Source organism: Sorex araneus, chromosome 5, assembly GCF_027595985.1.
Source record: "Sorex araneus isolate mSorAra2 chromosome 5, mSorAra2.pri, whole genome shotgun sequence".
NCBI classification, from domain to species: domain Eukaryota; kingdom Metazoa; phylum Chordata; class Mammalia; order Eulipotyphla; family Soricidae; genus Sorex; species Sorex araneus.
The window spans coordinates 9,175,965-9,203,754 of NC_073306.1; the positions used below are offsets into that span (position 1 = coordinate 9,175,965).

The 27,790-nt window shown below is 43.5% G+C and overlaps 1 protein-coding gene across 1 annotated transcript in view; it reads right to left on the reverse strand.

Annotated features, from left to right (window-relative positions):
• Positions 1-6,250: 6,250 nt before the first annotated feature.
• IL23R (interleukin 23 receptor) overlaps positions 6,251-27,790 on the reverse strand; it is a 68,059-nt gene continuing 46,519 nt past the window's right edge. The window contains exons 8-11 of the mRNA XM_055140775.1: positions 17,595-17,672; positions 14,521-14,626; positions 8,568-8,658; positions 6,251-6,904 (exon numbers count right to left, since the gene is read on the reverse strand). Coding sequence (XP_054996750.1) covers positions 6,251-6,904; positions 8,568-8,658; positions 14,521-14,626; positions 17,595-17,672 — 929 coding nt within the window. The remainder of the gene's footprint in view (positions 6,905-8,567; positions 8,659-14,520; positions 14,627-17,594; positions 17,673-27,790) is intronic.

Consider the following 27,790-nt stretch of genomic DNA (forward strand, 5'->3'; position numbering starts at 1 on the left):
ATTTGAACCCGGGTCGGCCGCGTGCAAGGCAAACGCCCTACCCGCTGTGCTATCTCTCCAGCCCCTGTCACTTTGACTTTTAAAGAGTTACTGTGTTTCTAAAGAGTCAAGAGTTATATTCATGAGTTATTGTGTAGATTAAAAATTAAAACACTTTTAGCATTTTTTCTTTTTCTTTTTTCTTACTCTGATAACATTCTCAGGCAGGAAATGAATAGAAAGAAAACAGTTGGGTAGATAGACTTCCGTCGCTCACACTTGGGTCCCAGTGTTGCCTCTTTATGATTTCCTTCCTGTGATCTGACACGAGACAATCATTTTAGGTATGTCTCTATGGTGAGAAACAGCATTTTGCTTTGCTGCAACCATCTTAGGGCATAACAATGTTTCTGCAACACTTATTTATTTATTTATTTATTTATTTATTTATTTATTTATTTATTTTTCTCATAAAACTAGGCCAGAATCCTTTCACTTCCTCCAAAGACCACATAATTTAAGAGTAAATTTTGTTCCTAAATGCCAATTGTGGAAACCAGAAAACATGTGTTGTCTTCCTGGCCCTAAGCATAAAGAAAGCATCTTCAGAAATTCGATGGAAATTCTGGGAATAAAAGTTGCAGGATATTTATTCCTAATTAAGTTGAAAAGGGAAAATAGTAAAATGGCTGAGCGTCCTAACATGTAACCTTAATTGGAACTTAACAATGCAATTGTAATGGTGGGGAGAAGACGTAATGACTTTTATCCTACCTTTGTTACAGCTCTTTGTAGCACTCCAAAAAAATCTATGCATCCTCACCCCATGAATCAGAACCCAATTATTTTATATTGGTTTCATGCTTTTACTCAAGAGAGATCCATAAATTGTTCTAAATCACTTCTTTTATTTGGAATCAATAGTGTCTGCCAAGTGGGTAATATTTCTCATTAAAACATCACCTCGTATAATTGGTATAATTACTTCAAAAAGAGATATGCTGCAGCACAATTCACCATTTTTAGGTTTATAAAATCTAATTATGTTCCTAGCACATATTTCATTCTTAGTGCTCTCAAAAAAGAACATACACTTGGACAAAGTCCAAGCATTTGTAATAATGTCTTGCAAAGAATCAAATTAAGTGTTGCCTGTAGTACTGTCTTGCAGTATTTTGATTAGAGAAAATACGAATATTTGGTCATTCTGATGACCAGAACATATTTCTCATGCATATGTGGTCTCTGTTCATAGTTCCTAGCTCACAACTCCAAATAGCCTCGGGGACTTCCTAAGGGTTGTGAACGATGAAAGTAATTTTTTGTTGTGGTTATGAAGGTAACTTCTGTAAAATGTGAGGGGCAGAGAGGCAGCTAGTTATCTAAGTACAAACCTTATGTTCAGAGGGATGGAACTCTCCCGGTCCCCCCTCCCAATCCCATCACACTTCCACTTAGCACTCTGAAGATGATAGAGTGTTAGAAATGGACTTCAAATACCAGCTGCCAATTTTAGCCCTAACAAAGTCCCCGAAGGAGGGGCTTCTGTATTGGTGAACATGTCAGATTGGGGGAGATGACTTGAAAACCTTATGCCTTTCCTTCAGACCTGGCCAGGTGCCTCTCCTTTACCTGGCTCTCTAGCATTACATCCTTTATATATAGATATATATATATATAGAGAGAGCAAATGGGGTGTTCAGAGTTCTGCGCCGTTCTGGCAAATTGAACCTAGGAAGACTGTCCTGGGAACTGTGAGTTTAGAGTGGGTCGTTCAGAACCACAGATAATAATCTGACGACAGGCAACTGAGATCTGAGCCTGGGAACTTTCATCCGCCAGTGAGGCTTGCGGCCGGCCTCAGAGTGGGGGTTGGGGGGTGTCTCTGCAGATGTCCCTTGACTAGTGGATAGGACACTGTCTCCCAGTGGGTAGCGTCAGCATTCAGTTGCCTTCACTGACACCAGAAAGTTGGAGCCAGGAACCTGACACAGGCCTCCAGCAGCAACCTCTGAGAAACAGCTCCTCTTTGCAAAGCTGTTCTGAGGCTGAGGGTGTGAAGGGCGCCCTGAGAGAATGTTGGGAGCTTTCGGGCTGAGATGGAGAGTTTGCTCCAATCTGGAAGCTTCTCTGGGCAATTTGGGATCCGGATCTCACAGGAGTGGAAGAGAGAACCTCCTTCAGCCTGGTTGTCTATCTCACTCCAGAGGCACCTGTGCGGAAGGTGGTCAGTACAGACCATTGAGATCCTGAAACTGTTTCTATAAGACATTTGCTTGCACCTATTTTTCATGTGGGGCTTCGGGTACAGATTTCACTTGCAGAAAGTGGATCCATTGCTCACCTTTTTGTCTGACCATCTCATTCCTACACCACAGTCCCATGCTGCCTCTCTATCAAAGGGAAGATAACTGAAACTATAAGAAGAGAAGGGGGGCACCCTCTGATTGAGCCAGATAGACTGACCAAATAGCATCCCCCTGTTACTGGAGGACCACGTCATAAAACCAGTCAGTTTTCTCATATCTTCAGCATTCTTTCTTACTTTCATAACAACAAACTCCTAACCCAAGAAAATGGGAGAGCACACACACACACACACCAAGTGAACACCCCTCAAAATATACTTCAATTCTGTCTCCTCCTTTGCTTCTTTGTGAAAGTAGGGATGGGCAAGGAAGAGACTTGAATAGGAGAAAAATGGAGGTGCCCTCATCGGCATTAAAATTTTGGAGATGGAGGAGTCTATTTGATTTCAGCACTGTTGAGTATAAATCTGCCTTTCTTTCCTGCTTTTTCTCTCACTTACTGCCCTCTTTATGACAAGTCAGGGAGGCTTTTTCTCCCTCTTTCTCTCTTCCTCCTTCCCCTTAACCCGTATGTATGGTGCATTTGTTTAGGAAGCAGCAATCTAAAAAAAGGTTATAAGACTCAGGAAAAGAAAGTTAATAATAAGCCCAAGGACTTGATGGATAAAAGATGCACATATGTCCCCAGAATCTATATAAAATTCTGACAGTGGAAGGTGAAGGTAGAGGTGGAGGCGGATGGGATCAGGGAAAGAAACAGACATTAGCCACGGGAACACTTGTCCAGAGAGAGCATGTAACATGGCAAGCGAATCCCCACATGTTGATCCCAACCTGTAACTGATGGCAAGGTCACTGTCCCCTTCTGGGAGAGATATTCATGAGCGCCAGTGTCCAGTGGCTGCCAACTCACTGTCCTACCACATGATCCCTTTTTACCTCTCTCTACAGTGCCAAAAATCACCTGGTATTCTTTAGCCTTTCAGTTTTTCCTTCATCCCCCTTCTCATCCCTACCAATGAAAATGAAAACTCCTTGGGCCGGAGAGATAGTATGGGAGTGAGGGCATTTACTTTGCAGTCACTTCTAACGAACCCTCATTCAATCCCTGCCGGGACATATGGTCCCCTGAGCACCACTGGGGACCACGGGAGCACTCCTGAGCACAGAGCCAGGAATAGCCCCTGAGCATCCCAGGTGTGACCCAATCACCAAATGAAAACTTCTCAACAAACAATGATTTGACCCCTATTTGGGGGAATCTATCCCTGCACCCCAAAGTTTGAAGACATCATCGAATACTTAGGAATAAAAGAATGATGGGAAAACAGTGTCCACTTACAAGGTGGCTTTGTGATCAAGCACCGGAATTTCCGAGCACACTACCCACCCCACAACCTCAGTTTTCAGCCCATTTAGTCCCAATGAGCCCCCGAGGGAAGAGGTGAAACCGGAAATGTCTCCTGTGCTCAAAATTGTCGTGCGGGTGAGGACAGGCATTGCAGGAAACAGCCCTCTTCCCTCTCCAGGGAGCGAGAAAGAGCAGTTCTGAAGGCTGAGCTCACCACAATAGAACCGCATGTACCCAGAAGGTCGAGCAACGCTGCAACCCTCTAAGTCTGACTAGGGCTTTTTGGACGCGTAGCACATTGCAGCTGTAACTGACGTGCGCGGGGAAAATGTGCTTCACATGTTCGCAGGTGAATTTCATAAGCTTGGTAAATATCAAAGATTCCCTTCAGTCTTTTGTTAAGTCTGTCTCCCATTTGACCTACCTCTCGCTTCATTCTATTCTTCCTCTGCAGAAAGAATAAAGCAAAGGCAAGCGATCATTTACATGGATGTTTCATTTTAGCATTTCACTAATAATCATGTAGAATATACTCCTCTCAGAATATATAAGATACCCAATCCAAGAGCATGTTTCAGGATAAATAGAATTTATAGCAGGGAATATGTTTTAATATACTGGACATCATAATGTTCTGTGTGTGTTGTGTGTGTGTGTGGGGGGGGGGTGGAACGGGAGGGAGGACACAAAGTGACCAGAGACACAAAGTGACCACAGTGTGAATGATATTTTGAAAATGTAAAGAGGACTATCAGTAGAAAAGAGATGAATTGTGAGGAATTATTAATATGCTGAACATTAAATGGTCTCTGTAGAGAGTGTGACCCCAGGAGCCCAGAGGAGACCAAGCAGAAGCCAGGCTGCACGGGCGTCCTCACGGAACACTCTTAGTTCTCTTTATTTTATTCTTTACAAAAATCCCAAGCAAAACAGATGCCTGCTCAGATGCCGGACACCTAGTAGGCGCCTTGATTATTTTTATTTATTTGAGGGGGGGGGGCGGTCAGCACGGGAGTTTTTACCTGCTCCGTTTCCGACGTGGGCCTCCTTAGGCAACCTGGTGATCCTCACAGTGGGTAGGGCGTTTTCCTTGCACATGGCCGACATGGGTTCGATTCCTCCGTCCCTCTCGGAGAACCCAGCAAGCTACTACTGAGAGTATCCCGCCCGCATGGCAGAGCCTGGCAAGCTCCCCGTGGTGTATTTGATGTACTAAAAACAGTAACAACAAGTCTCACAATGGAGATGTTACTGGTGCCCGCTCGAGCAAATTGATGAGCAATGGGACAACAGTGCTACAGTGATACAGGGGGGGTCTGCAGAGGTGCTCAGGAGACCCTGGACCCCAGTGGCAATATTCAACCAAATGCGGCCATGGGTTCAATGCATGGGCCTGTGGATGTGGTGCTCCTTGGGCCCCGAGGGGCTAGGGGAGTCCAGGGCTGCACCTCAGGGTGCTCCAGTGACTGTGTGGTGCTGGGAATCAAACTGAGGTTGGGCATGTACCCTAACCACTGCACTATCTCCCAGCTCCTGTAGGCAACTTTAACTACTCATTCTTTTATAATCAACGGGCCCGGGGAGATGACTTAAAGATCTGGAGTGTAGGCAGGACACCCAAGTTTCATCCTCAGCACCACCCAACCCCCTCAGAGCACTGTTGGGTGTGACCCCGATTTTGTATTTCCTATTTTGAAAATCGCCCACCTTTCAGTAATGACGCGGCTGGTCTACGAATCCTTGTTGAACCGATGCCCTAATGAGCCTCAGTGTGGAGGGGATCCTGAGGTCACTTTAGGGTTCAGCAGAGAGGCAGCTGGTGATTAGCCAGTGACGCCTGCATGGCTTACGGGCCAACAGACCGCCCAGATTTGGACAAATATCTAGTTTTGACAATAATTTTATGCCATCTAACTTACACATAGTTGATTGTAAAAGAACAACCTTTGAATCCTGTCTCCGCTACCTCATTAATTCTGCTAAACTGTAATTAACTCATCAGTGACTCCACAGGAGAATAATACTGCTCACCACGCCTGAACAAAGAGAGTTCCTGATCGTCACTCATCAGCACGCGACAACGCTCTTTGTCCAAAATCAAAATGAGGAAAGAGCAAATCCCTAACTTCTCCACTGAAAGTAGCAGGGGGAAAATAAAACAGCCAGCACGCTAATTAATTACTCTCCTGTCGCTCTCTTGGTTTAGTTTGTTCTTGGGAACTCAAAGACATCTATTCAAGATAACTTTAAGCACTAAAATAAAAAATAAACTAGATTTCCCTCTTGCAAGTAAGTGGTAAAATCTTGATTTCAAAGAGCTTCCTTAGCCTTTAGCTCAGTACCATTTGTTATGCATTATTTATCTTGCATGTAGCAGAGAGATCTGTGCCTTGCCATGAGGGAAAACAAAGTGATTATAGCTCAGACATTTTTTAAATATAAGAAGCATATCTAAAATCGTTGCCTTTGTGACCACAAACATTTTTTTCTTTTTTGTATCTTAAGTCTCTATTTTTTTTAAGAACTGAATTGAATTTATGTTGAAGGAGACTCCATATAATGTTGGGTTACAAGCCAGTCTCTTTCCCATATGAATTTTGACCACACAGTCCTACTTCTTCAAGTGTGAAATCCTGTTGAAGTGATTTTCCAAAATATTTTGTGGAAAATAAGAATGAATAGAAGGCAAGTTCTCATTCACGACCCCCAAGCAGGAGACAAACTCATCAGGCAGTAGGGTCTGTTCTAGAATTGATTCATCGGGTGAAGCATTTTCTGAAAGCTGGGTGGTCTCCAAACCTTGTGAGTCTTGCCTGTCCAAAGAATTGCATCCTCCTGGGTTTAAAATAAGGCTCAACTCTTCAAGAAACAGTGAGCTTCTTAGGGAATTTCTTCTTGAGTCAGAAAAAGCAAAATCAGGATACTGTTGAAACCCAATGTTCTTTCCCCAATCTAGGGGATCAACCTGTGACGTCAGCGTTGGAGAAGTTATTTTGTCATTATTGCTGAGATGGTTTCCCCCTGTGAGGAAATTTGAAATCTGGGGTTTGTATCCCGTGTTGATGTCAGGAATGTACACAACCGTAGTACTGGTGAGTAGTGACTGGTGTAGACAGTCTCTGGTCTCCAGGGATCCTACGTTATTTTCCTCTGTGTAGTCCACAGGCTTATGCTCCTCTGGAAGAACAAATTCTATCTCTGTAACCACAGGGTCAACATACAGGACCTGTTCGCAGGAACTACTATCCAGAAATTTGCTTTTTTCCTAGAAATAAAAGACACTGCTTTATTTTACAATGAACATATAAAGGGACCAACAGGCTAACCGAGCGAGGCCTGGAATTCTGCCTGCCCTCCGATATTCCCCCACTCCCATTTCTCATATGTTTTTCTCTTCCTATGTGATTTCCTCCTTTTGTCTTTTGTTAGCCTGCTCTATTCCAAATCTTTATTTAATGCTTCCAGGAGGAAACTGAAGTAAAAGAATAATGGAAACAATTCATATTCTAACTATATCTTTTGAATTAGAACTGAGATTTTATTTTTTTATATTTTAATTTTTATTTATTTATTATTTAAATGGAATCCCAGTGAGATACACAGTTACAAGGCTTTTCATAATTGGGTTCCCATCATATCATGTTCCAACATCTGTCAACCAGTTTCACCATTGTGCACTTCCTATCATCAATGTCCCAAAGTTCCCTCCGGCCCCCGGCTCCCTCACCTCTATGTCAAGTACTTTTCTTCTTTGTGTGTGTGTGTGTGTGTGTGTGTGTGTGTGTGTGTGTGTCTCTGTCCCTGTCTCTGTCTCTCTGTTTTTGTCTCTGTCTTTCTGTCTCTCTCTCTCTTTCCTTTTGGGCTTTATAGTTTGCAATACAGATACGGAAAGGTTATCAGATATATTGCTTTATCTACTTTCTTTATCTACTCAGTTTCTGTCAAAAATGATTATTTTCAACTATTATTAGAACTGAGCATTTAAACACATATTTTCTTGCTTAATTTTTTTGTAAACAAAGCGTCTTGCATATTAATTTGCATACTATTTAAAACTTGGAATCTGAAGTGTGTTAGGCCATTTCCTATTGTTATCCTGACTTCAAGAAAATATTGTGTAGCTTAGAGGAAAGAAAGGTGAAGGAGAAATTTCTACATGGATTCTGTATTAAGACTAAGGTTGGATAAATGCTTTGTGCTGTGATATATACAGGTATATAGCTGCTCGTAATCCAGACGTGTCTATGAGGACCAGGAGTGTGGGGTGAAGAAGGTTTTTACTAGTACAAAATGCCTGATGACCCTGGGCATGTAAAGCTCTTCTGGTGAAGGCTGGCCTTTCAGGGAAGCCGACTCCCACCCAATAAGATGATCCAAGATGAACTGCCTTCCAAAGACTCAACACTCGTGTCCTGCCTCTTTCCTGTTCCTTGCCTTTATCTTCCATGCTGAATGGCCAGTGTGACCCGCCCCTGATAAAACCATCTCCCCTTGCCTTCTAACCTTTATCTGTATTCCATGTACCTCAGCAGTGAACTGATGCCCACTTTAGACTCCAACCTCATCTGTAGTTTCACGTGCAGTGGAAACCCACTCTGTGTCTTTGCGGCTCAGTCTATTAAGCTTCTCTGCCCTCTTCCTTCGTCCATGAAATTTTTTTGCCAATTGCTTAGTCATTGACCCACAATGTCCCATTAAAATGTTCTTTTCTGAGTAGCAATGTTGCTTCCTCCCCTCTCTTTTCTTTCCCCAACTCTTGGGCTCTTGTTTCTTTTAAGTATGCTTTGAAAGAGGCGTAGTTTATATTCTTCTATGTTTACACAACTACACTAATCTGAACATGCATTTGTTTATTTGGTTGGAGATTCTACTCTAACTGTTGTACTTTGGCTGTCATTCCTTGTTTTTATCTGATGGTGTTTGGTTACCTGTATTGTCTTCACAACATTGCTATTTTCCAAATTAGGAATATCTTCATGAAACCACTTCGGTGTTAACCACAAGAGTTTTCTTTTAATTCTAGAGGGAAGATAGGGGGCACGTTAGAAAGACATTTATTTCTCTTTAGGATCGGCACAGACAGTCCTGTGAAGAGAATCACAAATCAGAAATGAGGGAATGTCTCATAAAAATTCATGTCCCAATTCCATGTCTGTTCATATTTTCCTCTTTTTCTCTATTGCTCTATTTCTTTCCAATGAGCTGGGGCATTTCAAGACGTTCACCTGAGATTCAAGAAAGAAATGAAAACCATAATACACATGTTGAAGATACCGAACCATTATAAGCCAGAGAGACTGCTGTGGAAAAGTTAGAGGACTAAATGGATATTTCACAGATCTGGCCAAGGAAAAACCCTGTTTATCCCCATGTAACACCACAATCAGTCCCCAAATTGGTTGATAATCTTTCATTGCATAGTTGTTGCATGGTATAATTCTGTCTGTCATGCTGCCTGAAAGGTAAACAGACCAGCAATGTATTCACCAAATGGTCTCCGGATACACATTTGTCTTCACACTTCAAGGAGCAAGCCTAGAATTCTCAGTGCACTCACACTTGCAGTGTATTTCTGAGCTAACTAGCCTGGTTTGTCTAGAGAGCACCGCAATATTAATAGTTTTGTCACTCAACTCAATGAAGAACCATAGGCACCTGGGGAGCTGGCAGGCAGGGAAGCTGCCATGGGTAAGTCATGTGATCTGGGAAGTCTTGCTTCTCTCCACGCCAGGTAAATTGCACCGTCTGCCTGGCAGCAATGCACTGAATCAGCCGGCTCTGCTGGTTTCAGACAGTCTCCGAGGTCACGTTGTACATAAAGGGAAGCAATTTCTCTCTGAAATAAGCTGCATTCGGTGGTCATTTCCAGGACCTAACATCTATCCTGCAGCCACTGAATGTCTGTGGGAAAAAAACTCTTTAAAGACATTTGTCATTTCTTCTAAAGGAGTGAATGATGAACCGGAAATATGAAGCACCTGCCCCTGGAATGACTGTACATGGAGGTTTTTCAGAGCTTAAAGCCACACAGACTTTAAACTACACGAAACTTCTCAAAAGCTTCAAACAGATGAGAATTTTTGAGCCAAAAAGAAAGCAAGGCTAAGGTGTTACATCTTGCATCTTACCAACCCCAGTTCCAATTCCCAGCACTACATATGGTCCCCATGAGTGGCACCAAGGGTCATTTGGGTACTGTGGGGTGTGGCCCAGCCCTATTACCCCCTATACACATACACACTCACACACACAAACACACACACACACACTTATCTAAAAGAAAAGATGGGAATTTTTCTTTTGGGGAATAACACAGTGTGTCACCACAGTGAATTTTAACTCTAGAATTAATTTTAATTCTGTGGCAGAGCGATGAAGTAAACAAATCTGACAGGAGGAGCTGAGGGCAGCATGTCAAATAACAAAACCAAAAAGAGTGCCACAGAATCTTTAGAGGTTCTATGTCTATATTTTGTGACACTGTAGTAAGTTTTCTCAAAGTACAATAGTTCGATTATCTGTAAATCAATAACAACTAATATGTTAACTTTTTTCCCCGAGGCCATAAAAAATGTTTGCTAAACTGTCACGAAAGAAATAATGTATAGTGATTTGGATTATTCAGTTTATTCATGTGTATTTGGGGTGCCTAATCTTGCACCCCAAAAATATAGTAATAAATGAGCCTTAAGAAATGCCAGCACAATTTAAAAAATTTTTCCGTAATGATCACAGCCCATTTTTTTTGCCAAAATAAGTGCATAAAATCTATGATGATTATGAGGCAAATATTAAGGCAGAAAATGGCCTATGGCAAAATTGCATCCTTTGAGCTCCTCCCATTCTAAATTTATAACAATTCTGAATAAGGGAGAAAAATTCTGATTCAGGTGGCTCCCAGCATTCTTTATGTAGATGAGAAAGGAGACTGAGATGTCATCTCGATGTTGGAGGTCCCAATGAAGAATGCTGCCCTAATATTCTAGTGTGCCTGCTAAGGGTTGGCTGTGTGGGGTGATGGAAAGGAGAGAAGCTACGAACACCCCACTTGTTCCAAGCTACTCTGGCCGCTGCCACTATGTCAAAAACACTTTCTGTGTTTAAAATACACATCAATTTTGGCAAACTGGTTGGACCAGGCACCTAGGCGAGACTAAATGGATCAGTGACGCATTTTACATGTCAACTACGCACCCGTTAACACACAGACAAATCACAGCTGAGGGCAGCATGTCAGATAACAAAACCTAAAAGAGTGCCACAGAATCTTCAGAGGTTCTAAGTCTATATTTTAGGACACAGTAGTAAGTTTTCTCAAAGTTTACTAGGCTATCTGTCAACCACTAACAACTAATATGTTTACTTTTCCTCCCAGCCATTAAGAAAAAAATGTTTGCTAAACTGTCATGAAAGAGATCATGCATGTGGATTTGGCTGTCAATCTATCTAGAAGGCTCTCTGGGCTTTTATTAAGTAATAAAAGTAATAACCATAGTGGCTAGGTCCAATCTGACATTGGGCTATCGGATAAAGTAATATCTTTACATAGACTTATACAATGTGTTATTATTCAATACTTGTTTTTTTAAAACTAATTCAATCTCTTTTTATGCAAAAACCCTAAAATTAAACCAACTGAGTAAATTAATTGTATTGTTGAAGTTTTACTAGTATTTTAAATATATCTACCCTGTTTTGTAAAAGGTTTATACAGTTAGAACACATTTCACCAAATTTTTTTTTTAATTGAATCACCATGAGAAAAGTTACAAAGCTTTCAGGCTTAAGTCTCAGTCATACAATGATCAAACACCCATCCCTTCACCAGTGCACATGTTCCACCACCAAGAATCCCAGTATACCTCTCATCCCACACCTCCCCTCCACTGCCTGTGTGGCTGATGATTTTCACTTTACTCTCTCTTTACTTTGATTACATTCAATATTTCAACAAAAAAAACCCTCACTATTATTATTTGGAATTTTCCTCCAACAATCAGACCTGCCGAAAAGGCATCATTTGATTGTTTTCCATTTCTGAGAATAAAGAGCATGTGAGGTTGTGTGGCTGCTATTGTGGCTGAGCGGTTTTGGATTTCTGGTATTTTAGTAATTAAGTTCAGAGAAATTTCTGAAGTAATTAAGTTCAGAGAAAGTTTCAACACTGCAAGCGTGTACCTCTGTCTAGTGGGCTTTAAAAGATGGCGGTCGCTACACTGCCACCACGGCCGCAAGGAAAGGCCAAGAGAGAAAAACTTTTCCCCTCCCAGAGTGGCATGGGGCTGTGGCTTAGTTCATAGTCTAGAGGCATTTCTGCAAGAAGCTGCTGGGTTCCGAAAGTAGTTAGTGGGCCTCCGGGGTCATGGGCATTCAGGAACGGAGGAGCCATTCATGTCTTCACCAAAATTTTTAAAAAATTGTCTGTCAAAGAAGCAGACTGGTGGGTGGGAGGGAAACTGGGGACATAGACAGAGGTAAGTGAACACTGGTGGAGGGATTGGAGTGGGAAAATTCCATACCTGAAACTCAATCATGAATAACTTTGTAAGTCATGATGCCTCAATAAAAAAAAATTAAATAAAGTTCAGCCACTGAGGATCATGTTATGTTTTGTCCCTAGTTATTCAGTTCTGTTGACAAAGTCAGACTCTTAATGTATAGGTAAAATAAATAACAGTCCCTGCTTGTATACAGAAATAGTTATATTGGATATCTCTTTATCTTTTTTAAAAGAATACTTATTTAAATAGTTAAATTGGCAAAGAATTGTCATATTCCTATTAATAACTTAAAATTCCTTTTTTAGGGTATTCTTAATAATAAGAATATACTGGGGCTGGGGATGTAGCTCCTTGGTAAAGTGTTTATTTTCTATCTGTTTGATCCCTGGTATCACAAAAATGAAAAAAAGAGGGGGTGGTATTACTCTAGAACATCTTTGACGATGACAGAAATATTAATATTTTCATGAGGTCACTGTCACTGTCATCCTGTTGCTCATCAATTTGCTCTAGCGGGCACCAGTAACAAGTCTCCATTGTGAGACTTGTTACTGTTTTTGGCATATCGAATACACCATGGGTAGCTTACCAGGCTCTGCCGTGCGGGCAAGATACTCTCGATAGCTTGCCGGGCTCTCTGAGAGGGGTGGAGGAATCGAGCCTGGGTTGGCTGCATGCAAGGCGAACACCCTACCCGCTGTGCTATCGCTCCAGCCCTTCGTGAGGTACAAGATTAAATATTAAGATACTTCAAAGGACTTTATAACCAAGACTTTTGGTGATAGGATAATAATCATCTATTTTTACAGATTTTTTTTAACAACTTAAGATAATTATTTGTTCTTTCCAGCCTTGTTTATGAATTATAGACTTAATTATTTACCTTACAAGGGTATCAGAAATTAAGCTTGCTAATGTGTAGCTTAAAATTTGACATATTGCATTAAGTTATAAAGAAAAGGAATAATAAAATTTAAATTATGGGCACATTTTATTTAGAACAACTCATTCCAAGTCCAAAACATTTTGATAATAAGTTCAAAGGAAGAAAGATGATCTCTTAAGCAGGTGAGCAGGCCATGAAGGAAATTCCATGCCAGCTTGGCAAAGAAAAAGTGTGTGTTGAGTCCTGGCCTGGGGGGTACTGAGTCCATTCCCCTAGATTTAGAAAATTCACAGCTAGGATGACTTAGAAATTCACGCACCCAGTCTCTTGGTGCAGTCTTCTTTTCCAAGAGCTGGGCATAGATCCTGACTCATACGACTTTCCACACCGGAAAAGAGAGAGAGAGATGAAAGGATGCCAGTGTGAGAAAGGTATCAGGGCGAGAGGTCACATGCCCACTCAGACACTGCCACGCTTCTCTTGGCCACTCATCTGTTTGGGTGGGATGTGAGTCAGGCTAGGATGTAACCCCCTGAAAATCCAGCCACTGGAGATGAACTGCTAGGTACAGTGAGATCACATGATGAGGAGAGAGATGAGTTACAGAATGGGCTGGTCTGGCCGAGTCCTTCAGACCCTGGATGGGCCACTTACCACTCTGGGGTTCCTGGAAGCCATCTGTGCTTGATGCCACTGTGCTTTCCTGTGGGGTCCCTAGTGATGTCGGTAACCATATGGGCAGGGGTAGGTATCCATTCAACTTGAGTTTTAAGTTGTTCTATTGACATTTCTTTTATCTGAATAAAAGTGTTGATGGATTTATCTAGCAATTAACAGTACTAACTACATTGGGGGTAAGCGTATGTGCATACAGACATGTAAACACACATGTGTGTGCTTATATTTTTAACTAAAATTTGTAATAATGCACACATATGTGTTTATGTTATTGTAACTAAATTTTATAATACTTTTGATCACAGAGTTACAATAGCATTAAGGTTTTTGTTTCTTTATTTTGATTTGGGGGCCACACCTGGCAGTGGTCAAGGCTTCCTCCTGACTGTGCTCAGGGATCACTCCTAGCAGAGCTCAGGGACCATTTGGGGTGCTGAGATCAAAACTGGGTCAGTCACCTGCAAGGCAAGCACCCTACTTGCTGTGTCATTGCTCCAGCTCTGTTAATGCTTCTGACATACTTAGTTGCCACAGTCACCATCACTAAAGTGCCCAAGGCCCTCCACCAATGTCTTTATATTGCACCTCCAAATTAGTTTAAAGTCATCATTAAGATCCACATGGTACCAGAATGATCATTCTCTCAACTTACCTCCTCACTTTTCTCCATCCATTCCTCCTTTCACTTGATAACCACAGGTGTATATTTTGGGGCCAATGGTTTGTTCTCAGTGGAACCTGTTGATTCCCTTGTTTTGTTTCTCTATGCACCACAGTAATATTCTAGATCTGAAAAGAGATTCTCCCAAAACCTACCCTGTTCGGAGAGGCCTGTTTAATATCCCAATCAGAGACAGAATGGATAACCCAACAGCAAAGAGGATCATTCCTGGTAAAAGTCCAAGATCCTGTTGCTTGTAGACTGAAAGGCAAGAAGAATAATTTGAAGTCAGCATTAATATGATGCCAAAATGACCAGTCTTTCCTTTCGACTCAAAGAAAAATTTATTGGACTCAAAGAATAAGAAGAAGGGAACAACACCATTGATCTTTACCCTGGGAAGGGACAATTTGTAAAGGCTATGAAGGGACTTCCCTCTGAACCATGTGACTCTACCTTCCCTTTGAGAAGAACTGACCTGCTCACATCTCCTGTCACTGGGTTTCTAGAAGTGCCTCTCTGGCAAATGTGGTCGGCACAAGACATTCCTCTTAGCTTGTGCATGCATATTTTATATAAAAAGTTCAGTGATGAACCTCTTGGGGTTTTTTTTTCTGACACAAGTGAGAATTCTGTATTGCTTTAAGAGTCTAAAACTGGCCACAGTCATAGCTGAGGTTTTTTGGGTTGTTTTTAACCTTGAGTGCAAGACAGAGTTATGTGAAATTTGTCACCGTGCTTCAAAATTTATTGTTCACATTATTCTTCTACTGAGAAAGGACATTTACTCCTTTTAGGACAATATACATTATAGATTTTAAAAAAGACAAATTTCTATATATCTTATTTCCATTAAAACATAGTCACAGTGCTTTTCCTGGGACCAGAGAGAAAGCTCAAGGGGCTGATTACATGTTTTGCACGCAAGGGACCAGTTTCCATTCATGGCACCGATGGTCTCCTGAGTACCACGAGGGGTGGACCCTGAGCACAGATCCAGGGATAGCCCCCAACTATCAAATATGAATCCCAAAACAAACAAAAACCTTAAGCACTAATTTTCTTGCATGTTGAGTTAACGTTCAGCTCAGCGGGTAGGGCATTTGCCTTGCACGTGGCTGACCTGGGTTCAATTCCTCTGCCCCTCTCGGAGAGCCCGGCAAGCTACTGAGACTATCCCGCCTGCACAGCAGAGCCTGGCAAACTACCTGTGGCATGTTCTATATGCCAAAAAGAGTAATAACAAGTCTCACAATAGAGACGTTACTGGAGCCTGCTTGAGCAAATCGATGAACAATGGGACGACAGTGCTACAGAGCTACTGCTAATACCCTGGTACCCAGAATTCAGCACATGTGATGGCTTATTGAGTGTTTATAGACTAAATCAATAAAAGTCCAAGGAATGTCAGTAGAACCTGCCAAAAGTTTTACTTGCCTGGCAGAGTTTCATGTGAAGAGATAAAAAAACAAATCGTGGCCCTAAATCAAGCCACCAAGTCACCAAATTGTCCCAGATAGTTCTATCTCTGTGCTGAAAACTCCGTGGCCATCTTGGAATGGGGGAGGGAATATTCCCTTTCCTTCTGGATAGTTCCAGCAGGCATCCAACAGACACCCCTACCCACATCAGTCAACCTCCAACATAGAAATGGTCCAGCTCCACAGCTCCTGGAGTATGCAGCCATATTCAGGGCCATGTGACAGCCTCCAAATTTCACAGTACCGACAGGCAGAAGGAACACAGCAAATTTGATGCGGAAAGTTGGATAAAAACCCACTGAGTGAAAACAATAACACAAAAGCCTCAACCAGAACCAACCAGCTCAGTAAATCCTCAGACAATGACATTAGTAACACCATTGTGATATATAACAATGACCACAAGATGACTTGTATTGATCTGCCGGTGGTCAGTATTGAAGCAGTTGTGCCCGAAGACTTGCACTTAACTTCTAGTTAGGGTTGTGATCACCTAGTGGCACATCCTGATCTACTATGAGCTTTCTGCCTAAAACAATAAGATGTGGAGGAGATAGTTCAACAATCAGGGATGCCTGCAAAGCACGTGTCAGGACCCAAATTTGAACCCTGGCACCACGAAGTCCACCCCTTTCCCCAGCACCACTGGTTGTAGCCTCCAGCCAAGGTGGGAGCATCTCTGCGTCCTCACACCCTTAAGCACTCAATTACCCTGCCTGACTCATTACGGTCAAGAGTGGTCCCCAGGACATTTAAGCATGTCTTGGGAGCTCCCTCAAGCCCCCGCCAAGAAAAAATTCCAGATATGGACCAGAGAGATCTAGCACAGGAAGTAAAGCACTTGTCTTGCATGCATCGGACCCTGGTTCCATCCCCAGCACTACATATGGTTCTTGAGCACCACCAGGAGTAACTCCTGAGCACAGAGCCAGTCTCTGAACACTCCTGAATGTGGTTCCAAACCCACTCACATCCCTCCTCAAAAAAAAACCCAGATATATTACATTTGCCTCAATAATATAGACTTATTTTGTCTTGGAGTCATGTCCATCAGTTCTCAGGATTTACTCCTGGCTATGAGCTCAGGAATCACTCCCATCGAGGCTCGGATGACCATATGGGATGCCGAGGATTGAACCCAGGTCAGTTATATGCAAGGCAAGCTTCCCACCTATTGTACTATCACTCTAGCTTCGCCTTAATAAATATTTTTGGAAATTAAAAAAGTAATATTAAAAACTCCAGTGTTGGGGGCTGGAGCGATAGCACAGCGGGTAGGGTGTTTGCCTTGCACACAGCTGACCCAGGTTCAAATCCCAGCATCCCATATGGTCCCCTGAGCACCTCCAGGGGTAATTCCTGAGTGCATGAGCCGGGAGTGACCCTGTGCATCGCCAGGTGTGACCCAAAAGGCAAAAACAAAACAAAACAAAACAAAAACAAAAACAATCTCCCAGTTATAGATACTCAAATAATGGTAGGTTTCTCTATTATGTTTGGGGCGGGAGGGTTAAACCATAGCTCTCATAAAAATATAAATGTATTAACTCTAACGAACACAAGCAAAATTCCTCTAGACCACTCCTTAAATTCAATGTTAAGCAAATGTTAGTTCCTTGGTTTCCATTAGAGTATGAGGCCCGTTTGTTATCCAGAAACTTGTGTCTGACACATAATCCTTCAGTAGGGAGGGTTAAAATAAATGATGAGTAAATATGATTCCAAAGTCAAATGCCTCATTGTCTTACTGGCCAGCCACCTTTTAGAGATGGAAGTAATGAGAAGCTTGGGACTCTGTAGCCCGTGGAGGAATGAGTTCAGAGTGACTGGACATCTTAGCAGAAGGAAAACAAGAATTATGGTTTTGCAATTCGCTCTCAGGTTACCCTAAGTGAGCTTCATTATTCGGAGATGATTCAAGTGAGCCAGTAACTTTAATAGACCTGAAAGATAACATAAAAGCAAAGGTCTCCAGGTATTGGTTTTGGTTTTGAGGCCACACCCTGGGATGCTCAGGGCGTACTCCTGGCTCTGTGCTCAGGGATCATTCCTAGCTGGCTCAGGGGACCATATGGAGTGCCAGGGTTGAACCCAGGTCAGCCATTGGCAAGGCAAGTGCCCTACCCTTTGTACTCTCGCTCCAGGCCCTGTGTGTCTGTCTTATTGTGTATGTGCTTATATACACGATCATCAGTGAAATTTCAAATTCTGTAAAATCCTGCAGATGTGGATCAGGCCATGTGGGACCCTGGATTCAACCCAAGCCCCCCACAAATAAAAATAATAATAATAATGAAAAAATGTTAAGTAATTCCGCTGTCTGTTGGACCAGGAAAACAGTTCAGAGGGCTAGAGTACAGGCCTCGCTTGCATGTGTGATGTCATGGGTTTCAACCCTGGCGCTGCAGCATGGGTTAAATACCACCAGGATTAGCCCCCAGGCCTGCTAGCACCACAGGGGGACACCTTTCAATTCTATCAAATCAAAACTCATAAAATTAGAACTGAAAAAAAACAACATAGCTTTAAAATACCACAAATACGGGCCTGTGAGACAGCACAGCAAGTAAGGCTGATTGACCTGGGTTCGATCCCTGGCACCCTATTTGTTCCCTTTAGTCCCACAGGAGTGATCCCGGAGCACAGAGCCAGGAGTAGGTCCTGAGTACCCCTGGGTGTTACCCCAAAACCAAAACAAATAAAAATAAAATACCTACAAATAGGGCGTGGGAGATGGCTCAGTTGGTTGGAGCACTTGTTTTAGATGTGGGACACCTGATTCAATCCCCGGTGCCACATGGTTCCCTGAGCACCAAGCAGGAGTAATTCCTGAGCATTACTGGGTGTGGCCCCCAAACAAGCAAAACAAACAAAAGATTAGTAATCCCCTTATGTGATCTAGGGATCAAAGTATGATAAAGTATACTATGAACAACAGAATCACTAAGAAATTTAAACTTAGGGAAAGAGAGATTGTACAGCAGGTAGATCAGTTGCCTTGCATGCGGTTGACCCAGATTTGATCTCTGGTATCCCATATGGTCCCCAAACCCCACCAGAAGTGATCCCTGAGTATAGAGACAGGAGTAAGCCCTGAGCACTTCCAGGTGTGGCTCCCCCCAAACGCACACACACACACACACACACACACACAATTTATATATTTATTTATTTTGCTTTTAGGGTCACACCCAGCAATGTACAGTGGTTACTCCTGGATCATGCACTCAGGAATTACTACTGGCGGTGTTCGGGGACCGTTTGGGATGCTGGGAATCGAATCCCGTTTGTCTGCATGCAAGGCAAACGTCTTACCCACTGTGCTATCACTCCAGCCCACACACACACAATTTAAACCTTAGATGAAATATGAATTTATGGAACTACATCATATATCAAATTTATCGAAATTGTTATAGGCTTAACCTGAATAAAAGAATTATCAGGGAAGAGATTATAATGTAATCAAATACATATCCCTTCAGAAAAAAAGATACTGAGGCAAAGATAGGTTTTAGTATGAGTTTTACTTAACTCTTGAGGAATAGATCATTTCTGTCTGCTACAACAAAGGTTTCTTAAACTCAATTATATCTAATAACCTGTTTAAAAATACACAGCAATTGAATATATTTCCCCCAGGAATATAATCATATTTCTTCTTTGTAAATTGAAGTAAAATTGACATACAATAGTGTATTAGTTTCTAATTTACAATATAATGATTTGCATTTGGATACAAGGAAGAATTTGGGGCTGGAGAGATACAGCGAGGAGTTAAGGCGTTTGCCTTACTTGTGGCCAACTACCCCTTGTACCTCAGGAGTGATCCCTGAGCACAGAGTCACGAGTAATCCCTGAGCACTGCAGAGTGTGGTCTCCCAAATGAACAAAGCCTATTTCTCATCTGCCTCTTCTTAGTAACCTTTCAAGCTTACAACACTAATTGCCTGGTGTATTTTTTCCTGGCTGGAGCGATAGCACAGCGGGTAGGACGTTAGGACCTTGCACACGGCTGACCTGGGTTTAATTACCCCGCCCCTCTCGGAGAGCCCAGCAAGCTACCGAGAGTATCCCGCCCGCACGGCAGAGCCTGGCAAGCTATCCATGGCATATTCGATATGCAAAAAAACAGTAACAAGTTTCAGGATGGAGACGTTACTGGTGCCCGCTGGAGCAAATCGATGAACAATGAGACGACAGTCATCAGTCCAACAGTTTTTCCTTTAAATTGAGAAAAATCTCTAAGCATGCACTGGAGGGGTCACTAAAATCTACCTAAAGTCTACCATTAGTGTAGCCACTAATTTCACGAGGCTTCTGGATAATAGTACCCAAAGAGATTTCTGTCTTCCTTGGTGCTCGCAAAAATGCACCGATACTGGTCTCTCTTTGGATCCTCGGAGCAGGTGCTCCAGCCAAGAGCTGGTTTCCTTTTGAGCTTCCGTGCATCCCTCCTGCCCTGGCCGGATTCCTGAGCCGCTGCGCCTACTCTTCTTGCAAGCCCCATTTGGAGGAGCTGAGGCTTTGAGAGTTGCAACAGGGTTGGAATGCCATTAGCCCTGCCCTCTGCTCCTCCGCCCCACCCCTCCCCCGTGGCTGCATTAGCTGCTGGGCTGCAGGCTGCAGCTAATGCAAGCTTTTTTGGACTGGGCTGTGGTTAGCCACCACTGAAAGCTGACTCACTTTCAGTCTGAGCTGCAGAGTCCTGGGCTGACTCTCTCCTCTCCACCCTCCAGAGCAGGAGGACGAGCCGCCAGAGGTGACTTCAAGGGCACAATTCTCCCAGGTTACATTCCTGAGAATAGCCCTAGGCAACTGGATCCCGGGGACTGCCTCGGGCCTCCTGGATTCCTGCCTTCTAACATCTGTGTTCAAATTCTTCTGAAAAGAGTCGCTTGACAGGGAGAAATCACCTCCGGGGGTTGATCTTACCTGCCTGCAACAGGGCCCCGGCTTCTCTGACAAGCTGTGTGACCCACACAGCCCACTTTGAGAACAGGACCTTAGCGCGCCAATGAAATTCAGGTGCCAACCCGATCTTTGAAACTTTTTCAAACAAGGCCCGTCTGGCCCAGACTCGGCCGAACGGTACTTTTCAAAGAATAATGGGGAGGAGATTTTTAGAAGATGAAAGTATCAGAGGAGCCCAGAGTTCTTTCTTGTATTTTTATTCTGGCTTCTCTGCAGCGTGAGGAAAATGTTTCCGTGCGGCGTGACAGATCAGAAGTTCTCTCTCTGTGCTTCCCTAGGCTTTGCCAAGTGTCTCTTTGTTCCCAAGCAGGTGGCTCCATCAAAGCGCTGGAGGGGCAAGGGGAGGCCCTAAATGGCCAACAGCCGGGTTTCTTCATCTAAATTCACATTTTTAGTGACTTTTGTTCAATCTTGGGGATTGCAAGCAGGGGTCTCCGCTCTCCACAATTTGCAATTGTTAAGAGGAGAAATATGAATAGTAGAATGTAACACAGACCGTGGGCAGGAGATAATTTAGGGGCAGGGCACATGCTCTGCATGAATGAGGCCCTGGCATCTCTCCTGACACCCCCCCCCCACCCACCCAACATAACACAGTTTTCAATTTGGCACAGTCATGGGTTGCTGAATTATTTGTGCTTTCACTTTCATTATTTTAAATTAGTGCTTTTATTTGAAAGTAATATGTGCTGCAATGGCATCTTTTTGACTGGGGTGTTTGAGACATGGGGAGCAGTGAACTCCCAGGCGGTGCTCAGGGTACGAGGACCACCCCACGTGATACACAGGCAGCGGTGTGGGCTGGACAGCCAGCTGAGGCAGGGATTGAATCGAGCCCTCGCGGTGTGCGCAGACTTTGAGCTTTCTTCCCAGCCCTGTCACCGACGCTTCCTGCAGCTTTAAATATAGTTTGCAATGTAAACTGCAGATGGTTACAGCTGGTAAAACAGCAGCGATGCTTGCTTCAGTCTTCGTTTGAATCGCAGAAAAGCGATTTTCATGTCTAATGAGGGCTTTACTAGCTCTGCTAGAGAAATAAACACAATCTTCCTGTAGAGTTTTATTTTTTTATCTTAGTTTCAAATCAACCTATTGCGTTCATTTAAATTGAGGCTATTAAAAGGGATGCTTAATTATCAGAAGGTGATTTCACAAAGAGTTGGTTATCTGAAGGAAGACCATTTTTAAACAACACGTGTGTGTGTCGGGGGCGGGGGATATCAGGCAGGTAATAAACTATTCAAGCATTGAAGTACAGCCAGAGAGAAATTCTTCAAGGCATACCGCCACCTAGCGGCCAGACTGTTTCTCCTCTGATCATTCTTGCAGGAGATAAACCCGTGATACCAGAACATAGAACTGAGAGTGCAGGTTACAGGTGAGCGCAGAGAACTGGCAGTGGGCAAGTGACAGAGAAACATAAGTGGAGGGTCTCGGGCTCATGGCGCTAAGAGAGGTAACAGAACCAGAATGCACTAAAAATACCGGTTTACTGGGGCTGGTGCGATAGCACAGCGGGTAGGGTGTTTGCCTTGCACGCGGTCGACCCGGGTTCGATTCCCAGCATCCCATAGGGTCCCCTGAGCACCGCCAGGAGTAATTCCCGAGTGCAGAGGCAGGAGTAACCCCTGTGCATCGCCAGGTGTGACCCAAAAAGCAAAAAAAAAAAAAATCCGTCTACTGACAATCAGCAACTAGTGGGGTCAGGGTCTGGAGGGAAGGAACGTTGGATAAGAGTGGGCGTAAGAACGGGGGCGGGGCTGGGGGCGTGGTGGTCTACGGGCACTTTGGTGGGGGATCTGAGCAATCGCTGTGCATCAATGCCAGACTCTTGAACACTATCGTAATCTTACCACGTAAATAATCACTTTTAAAATGTTTTTAAGAGGGGAAAGTCATGGGCCAGAGAGACGATACAGGGATGAAGGGGCTTGTCTTGCATGCGGCAGACCTCGGTTTTATCCCCGGCACCATATCTGGTCCCCTAAGCACCCCCAGAAGTATCCCTGAGTATAGAGCCAGGAGGAAGCCCTGAGCACCACAGACGTGTCTCCCTTGCCTGCCCCCCCAAAAAAAAAAGAAAAGAGGAAAGATATAAGGGCAATAACAGAAATTATCCTAATCTGATGTCTCTAATCTCTATTACTTTTTACAGTTTCCAAAGGCCTTTTGACAAATACAAAAGCATAAACAGAATCCTACACACACACACATACACACACACACACACACACACACACACACACACACACACACACCCCGAGTCCTTTTTGACTAAAAAAAATCACTGCATTAACCTAATTGGCGAGAAACCTCTCATGCTATTTTCGTTATTTATTTAATGCCTGTGGTCTCCTTTAACCCCAATGAGACAACTCTGTACCTGGAATGGACTGTTCAGCTATGCCTGTCACGCTGACAACACATACTCAAGTACACTTCAGAATTCCAAATTGCCTCTAATGTGGTCAGATATTTTCTACAACTTACACATATTGACACATCGAATTTCGATAGTCTCACAAGACACAGTGCATTCTGCGGCAATCTCGAGTCATCTAACCACCCCCGCCCTCCTCAAATTGTGATTTTGGACAAACCTTGAAGCACTGCATTACTATAAGATTCAATTCACCAAATATCAGACTCATTTAATCAAATCTACTCAAAAACCTTGGTTTTAGCAATAATAAATTCGGTTTGTTTCTCAGGGATGATGCCAAATCAGCCCCCTTAGCCCTCCCCAAACATCCACCAGTGGACAAAGTATATTTCATTATTCTTTTAAAGCAGTTAATTTTTGAATGCAGTTGTCACTCGGCATCTGAGGTGTGTGGGGGGGGGCGGTTTTTTCAAGGCCCCTCAGGATAATCAAAGCCACAGGTATGCCCAACAGGTGTTTCTCTATACAAAAGGTTATGGGAATTGCACGTAACTTTCGTTCATCCCTTCCCAGCTTCTATCTTGACATTCTGTGCAATAACCAACACAACGTCAGCACGTTGTAAATAGCTGTTCTACTGCATTGTTTGGGGAGGAAAGACAAGAACAACGCCTGTAGTAGTCAGTCCAGATGCCATATCATAGGTCTCACAACCCAGTTCAGTGCCCAGCGGCAGCATCCTCAGAAATAGACACAACTATATGATGTTTCAGGTCACGGGCCAAACTTGACCTAATCCTCTCATTTCATCCTGCAACAGCTTAGTCTCATAGAGGATGCTCTGGTCCTCACTTTAGAGAGAAGCAACATGGGCATGGTACGGACCAGCGACTTTCCCAGGCTCAGGGAGGGAGAGGTTGAAGGATGGACATTCCCTTCTCACTCTGAAATACCAATTTTCAATCACTGGCCTATCAGCTTGCTCCTCTCGCTACCTCAGAGGGTGGCTGTGGTGGGACAGTTCTCCAGCCCTGTGAGGTGCCACTTCTGTGCTAAGAATCAGCCATTGTCTGTCTTCAATGGGGCACCTCAGATGGGGGGGCGAGCTGAGTTTCCCTCCCTGCCCCAAGCAGAACCCTGGCCGCTGAAAACCTCTAGAACCCAACCACTGCCATGCTCAAGGCCACTCTTCACATGCTCAGACGAGCCTCACCCAAGAGAAAACCAGCAGAAAAACCCAGGGATACAGGACCTATGACTGAGATCTCTAAGCCAGCTCTGATCGGGACTGGACCTCCTCCCCCCAGCTCCCCAGTTTTCCAGTAGCTTGGCAGTCACACCCACAAACTTCCCCCAGCACCATGTAATTTCATCAGTGACCAAGATCCAGAGACTATAAACTAAAGCTCCCAGAAGAGAGTGACACAGAATTTCCTTGAGCACACAGCTGCATTTGAGGCCTTGCGACCTCTCATACTCTAACCCACTTACATACCAAAAGTAGCACACATTTGTTTGGTTTTAGTATACTTGCTTGCATTCTCTTATATAGGGGCTTAAATGGCTCCAGAATAAAATACAACAACCTTCACACACTTCCCTCTTATTGTGGTGGGAAGGTCCTTGGTGGTGGGATTGGTGTTTGAATATCATCTGTAATGAACTATTGTGAACTGCACTGTGGCACTGTAGCACTGTCATCCCGCTGTTAATCGATTTGCTCGAGTGGACACCAGTAAGGTCTCCACTGTGAGACTTGTTGTTACTGTTTTTGGCATATCGAATACTCCACGGGTAGCTTTCCAGGCTCTGCCATGTGGGCGGGATACTCTCGGTAGCTTGCCGGGCTCTCCGAGAGGGACAGAGGAATCAAACCCAGGTTGGCCACATGCAAAGCAAACGCCCTACCCGCTGTGTTATCGCTCCAATCCATTGTGAACTACTTTAGAGAAATAAAATGTACAAAAATTGCAAAAAAAAAAAAGAATTAGCCATTGTTCCCTGCTAACCACAGGGTATGAGAATGGCCGGGTCTGAGCTGCCCAGCACCCCACTGGCTCCTGACACTGAGCTGTGTTTGAGCCAACTCACTTGGCACAGATCAATCCAGCTTCCAGCACTTCCTTTTGAAGCCCAACTCTCTGCTTAGACACCCCAGCAGTAAGATGCTTAAAAAGTATAAAGGAACAAAGAGAAGACAACACCATGTTATATTTGTCCGTACAATAAAAACAATGCTGGAAGAACTGATCAATACAAGTGAATTGGGTGGGGGACAAGAAGGTGAGGTGTTGGGGTCCTCACGGGATGGAGGCGGGTGATGATGGGTCTGGCGTTGGATTTATGTTGGTGTTGGGGTTGTGTGCATGAAAGCCATTATGAATAACATCGTGAGCCATAGAACCTCAATTTAAAAGTAAATTAATAAAAAAATGTTTAATTTTTTTTTATTTTGTTTAATTTTTGAAGGCGCATGTTTCTACCCCCGTGGGGGGAGATCGTGTAATTTATTCAAAGTGGTTTTAATATTCAGTATTAAAATTCAATATTTCATCCTGCACATTTCCTCTTTTTGTTAAAAATCGTTTTGGACTCATCATTCCAATGGCCTTTAGATATTTCGTCATGTTGGTATGTTTATTTAGTCAGTCCCCGGTTGGGAAATTGTTGGCGTTGGGTGGTTTTGAACCCTGGCTTTGGACTCAGACGAAAGTCATTTCAAGTCCTGGCTTCACTCTGTGGAGTTGCATGACCCTGGGCAAATTGCTTAACCTCTCTGTGACTCAGTTTCTTTATTTGCCAAATGAGATAATAGCAGTACTTCACCCTCGAGGTCCTGATGCCATAGTTTATATTCAGCACTTGGTACCAGACTTGTACTAATGAAAAGAATAATAAGCATAAGCTGCTGCTATTATTGGACCTTATATTATTTCCCAACTCTTTCAGCTATAATTGACTGGGACAAATATCACTATCCGTAGATCTCCCTTCTATTTCTCTGCATGTTTTCTATGGCTAGATTTCTGGAAGTAGAATTATGAGCTGGAGGGTAGGAATATTTATAAGTCTTCTTTATTTACTTTTGCTCTTGCCATTTCTGGTGTCAAAACCACACAAACCAAGGCTTACATCATAAAAGTTCTGACCTGAGCTGAGAGAGGAAATTTTTTCTAGAATTTCCTTCCTGAAGGATCTAGAGACTCAATAAAAAGGATTCATAAAAAGAAACAAAGGGTAGATTTTCCAGATTCTTATCAATCTGTTTTATTTTTCTCACCTACATTTCTTTAAAAAATATATGTATATTCCTTTTGGTTTCTCTTTCTTATCACCTTCTTCTTATAATCTCAACTTTTTCATGCTCTCATGCCTGTTTTCCAGGCCTGGTTAGCTTCATGGTTGACAATCACTATCATTAGGCCAAGAGTGTAGATTGGACACCAGTGTGAGTTGGTTGGCAAAGCAAAAGACAAGGCACGGACATAACCAACAGGCACCAAGAACCCAGGGCAGACAAGTGGCCGCACGTGCGCTGCCTCTCCGTTGCTGGATGACCATGACCCCAGAGGCCAGCTAAACTACTTTTGGTGCCAGCAGCTTCTCGCAGAAATGTCTCTAGACTGTGAACTAAGCCACGGCCCCATACCGCCCCAGGAGGGGAAAGGTTTTTATCTCTCGGCTTTTCCTTTCCGGGGATGGGGGGGGGGGAAGGCATGGTGACTGCCATCTTATAAGGATCACTAAAGAGAGGTACGAGCTTGCAATGATGCAATATCTGGCAAAATTTTCCCTGGTCTTAGGTACTAAAATACTAAAATACAGAAATCTGGCCGCGCAACCTCGTATCTCTTCATTTTCAGCAATGGAAAACAAATTATCAAATGCTTCCTTTTCAGCAGGTCTGATTTTGGGGCTGGGGCGGGGGTTGGATGAAACTCCAAACAATACTAGTGAGTCTTTTGTGGAAATATTGAATGTAATCAAAGTAAAGAGAAAGTAAAGTGAAAATTATCAGCTACACAGGCGGGGTGAGGGTGGGGGTGGGAGGGGAGGTACACTGGGGTTCTTTGTGGTGGAATATGTGCACTAGTGAAGGGATGGGTGTTCAATCTTTGTATAACTGAGGGGGAAAAAAAGAACCCAGGGCAGAGACAGTGCTCCCTCCAAATGAATGCAGGATTGCCACACCTGGAAGAGCAAAGCTAGTGGTGACTTGTTGCCTGGATGTGTCTTGTTGATGAAAGGGCGGGGCTGCTGGCTGGATCCCAGGGATTAGCACCAGGCTTGTGTTCCCCGGCTGCGTGTGCTTGCCGTGCAGGTAAGGGGATGGGAAGATACACGCGGCCATCCCTGCCAGAGAGGATGGCCAGGGGGAGGGAAGGAGTGGCCCCCAGGAGATCTTCCTAAGTGACACGGGGTGCACACGTGAGGACGTGAGATCAGAGTACCAAAGTGCCGTAGGCAAGAATAGGCAGTTTTCTAGTGTCACGCTGGTTTAAGAGTCTTATAGAGTGTGTGTGTGTGTGTGTGTGTGTGTGTGTGTGTGAGAGAGAGAGAGAGAGAGAGAGAGAGAGAGAGAGAGAG